The sequence below is a fragment of the Asparagus officinalis genome, chromosome 8 (assembly GCF_001876935.1).
Source record: "Asparagus officinalis chromosome 8, Aspof.V1, whole genome shotgun sequence".
Classification (NCBI taxonomy): Eukaryota; Viridiplantae; Streptophyta; class Magnoliopsida; order Asparagales; family Asparagaceae; genus Asparagus; species Asparagus officinalis.
Genome location: NC_033801.1, coordinates 2,038,379 through 2,040,659, shown reverse-complemented (window position 1 = coordinate 2,040,659; position 2,281 = coordinate 2,038,379). Strand labels below are relative to the sequence as shown.

The following is a 2,281-nucleotide window of genomic DNA, read 5'->3' as shown; positions in this document are numbered from 1 at the left end:
TAAAAATGATCCCTGTAGAACTACTCTTTCTAAAATTTAAGAAATCATTGAACTTGCTAAGAATTTGGTTGAATGGAAAATGGATAGTTTTATCTTTTGGTGTATAGATTGGTGAAGTTGGCATTAATCTTGACCGTTGCAATGACAAATGTCGAAAGAGCATTTTCGACAATGAAAGTTATTGAGAATGACTTATTCAAATAGAACAGAGATGAGTATATATGAATGATTGTTTGGCACCTTATATTGAATAACATATATTTTGTAATATTAATAAAGAAGATGTCCGGAAAAAGTTTCAAGAAATGACACAAGAAGAATATTGTTCTAAACATTATATTCTAATTTGAAGTTCGATGTTGAAATGATCTGTGCTGATATAACTTTTACATAGTAGATAATCAGTGGAGGCCGCCCCCCCACCCCCCCCCCCCTCCTACTCTCTCTCTATAATATCGTGTTTAGCAATTAAATTTTTTTGCCCTCCGTCACCCGAATAGGGTCAGCCTGGAAAGCATTTGGTTCAAGCTTCACAATGTACAACACAGGCACAAAAAGTTGATGCCTTCATTGGTCATGTGAAGTGGAAAACAACCACAAAGAAAACAATGGCAATCTTCTTCCATATAAAAAAAATATACAACATACAAATCTAGAGTACAATGTTTACCCATTATGCTATAAATCAAAGTGTATTGAATCATATCACAAGCTAGAAACATGATCAGAGCCAACGCCAGAGCTCTCAAGGTAAAAAGCAAAAGATTCAACCAATCTACCAGCATCTTGAACCCTAAGCCTAGTCCCTTGCTGACCAACAACTACAGCTGCGACCCGAGAAGCCAATAAACCCATGCTCTTCAAATCTGAATGCCCTCTAAGAATGCCGTATAAAATACCAGAGGCATAGGCATCACCGGCTCCGCAAGTATCTACGGGTACACAAGGAGAAGGAGGTACATAAATTGCTTCACCCTTGACACCAATGTATGAGCCTCGAACACCGTCAGTGACTGAAACTAGAGGCACGAAATGGCTCAGGTATCTTGCAGCTGATATAGGGCTATCCGTAGACGATAGGTTGCAGAAAGCTCGGGCTTCATTGCTGTTGGCAAAGAGTATGTCCGCGTAGTTGCCTATTACTTCCCTGTAAATAATATTTTGAAAATTTAAGATCCATGATGGGGTTAAATTAAGTGTGTACAGTCGATATCTAAATGCGTCTTGATTCAGATCACAGAATTTCTACGTTTTCCGATCTCTTATGGAACAAGTTTTGTAACCAACTAGGGAAGTTTCAGTTTTAGAGTCTTTCAGAATATAGGTAAATGCAAGATTTTTTCCTTTATTTTTTGTATGATAAAGAAAATGATAAGAGAGCTCGTCTGAAGAGTAGCCATGATGTCGATGATGATAGTCCTGATCGGTGGACAGAATCATAAAAACCTGTTATCTAAGTTCAAAAGAGAACCAAGCTAAGTTATCGATCTATCCTAATCAAAATAGTACCCACTTTGAAGTAGAACATTTGGAACCAAAACTAATAGGAAACGTAACTTTGCGAAACTTGCATAACTATAGATTATTCAGATAAAAGGTACAAAAGATGGGCATCATACCAGAAATTATCGTAAAATCTTTCTACGCATGATACATCTGATGCAGTAACTGCAACAAGTGCACCATGTCTGCGGGCATCCTCACAAGCTTGGATTAATGTTTTAATTGTATAAGGAAGTTCAAATAGGTATCCTTCTACGACAAGTATGTTTGTTTTTGAGACTGCACCTGCCAAACATGGATCATAATCAACAGTTGATGAAGTGCCCTGAAAGAAAAGCAAGAGAGAAAGTAATTTATCACTGATTCGTTAAATAAACTAAGCAATGCATTAGAAATCAATCTCGTTGGGCAAAAACATAATGCATAGGAGGCTGACCTGGTAAGCTAGCATTGTTCGCTGTGCATCTGGGGTAGTAAGAACTATAACTGTCCCAGTTGTCCCATCCTTTACAGGTCTAGAGAGAAAATCAACATTTGCCCGCTGTAGTTTTGCCCTGCATTGAAAATTACACGGAGAAAAAGTTTAACAGCACACTATCAAAATTCTAAGGTGAATGGCTTGTGATGATTATAGAGTGAAACAACAAACCACAACTAACTCGACGGATTTTTACTTCATAGCTTTAAATAATCAAAACATGCAAAATACATGGCAATTTATACAAAACATGCAAAATACATGGCAATTTATACTATTTTGGGGTTTTGTCATAATAGA

The 2,281-nt window shown here is 37.0% G+C and overlaps 1 protein-coding gene across 1 annotated transcript in view; it reads right to left on the bottom strand.

Moving 5' to 3' along the window:
* Positions 600 to 2,281, bottom strand: part of LOC109820305 (uncharacterized sugar kinase slr0537) — a 3,084-nt gene continuing 1,402 nt past the window's right edge. The window contains exons 3-5 of the mRNA XM_020386435.1: positions 1,940 to 2,057; positions 1,620 to 1,828; positions 600 to 1,147 (exon numbers count right to left, since the gene is read on the bottom strand). Coding sequence (XP_020242024.1) covers positions 706 to 1,147; positions 1,620 to 1,828; positions 1,940 to 2,057 — 769 coding nt within the window. The 3' untranslated portion in view covers positions 600 to 705. The remainder of the gene's footprint in view (positions 1,148 to 1,619; positions 1,829 to 1,939; positions 2,058 to 2,281) is intronic.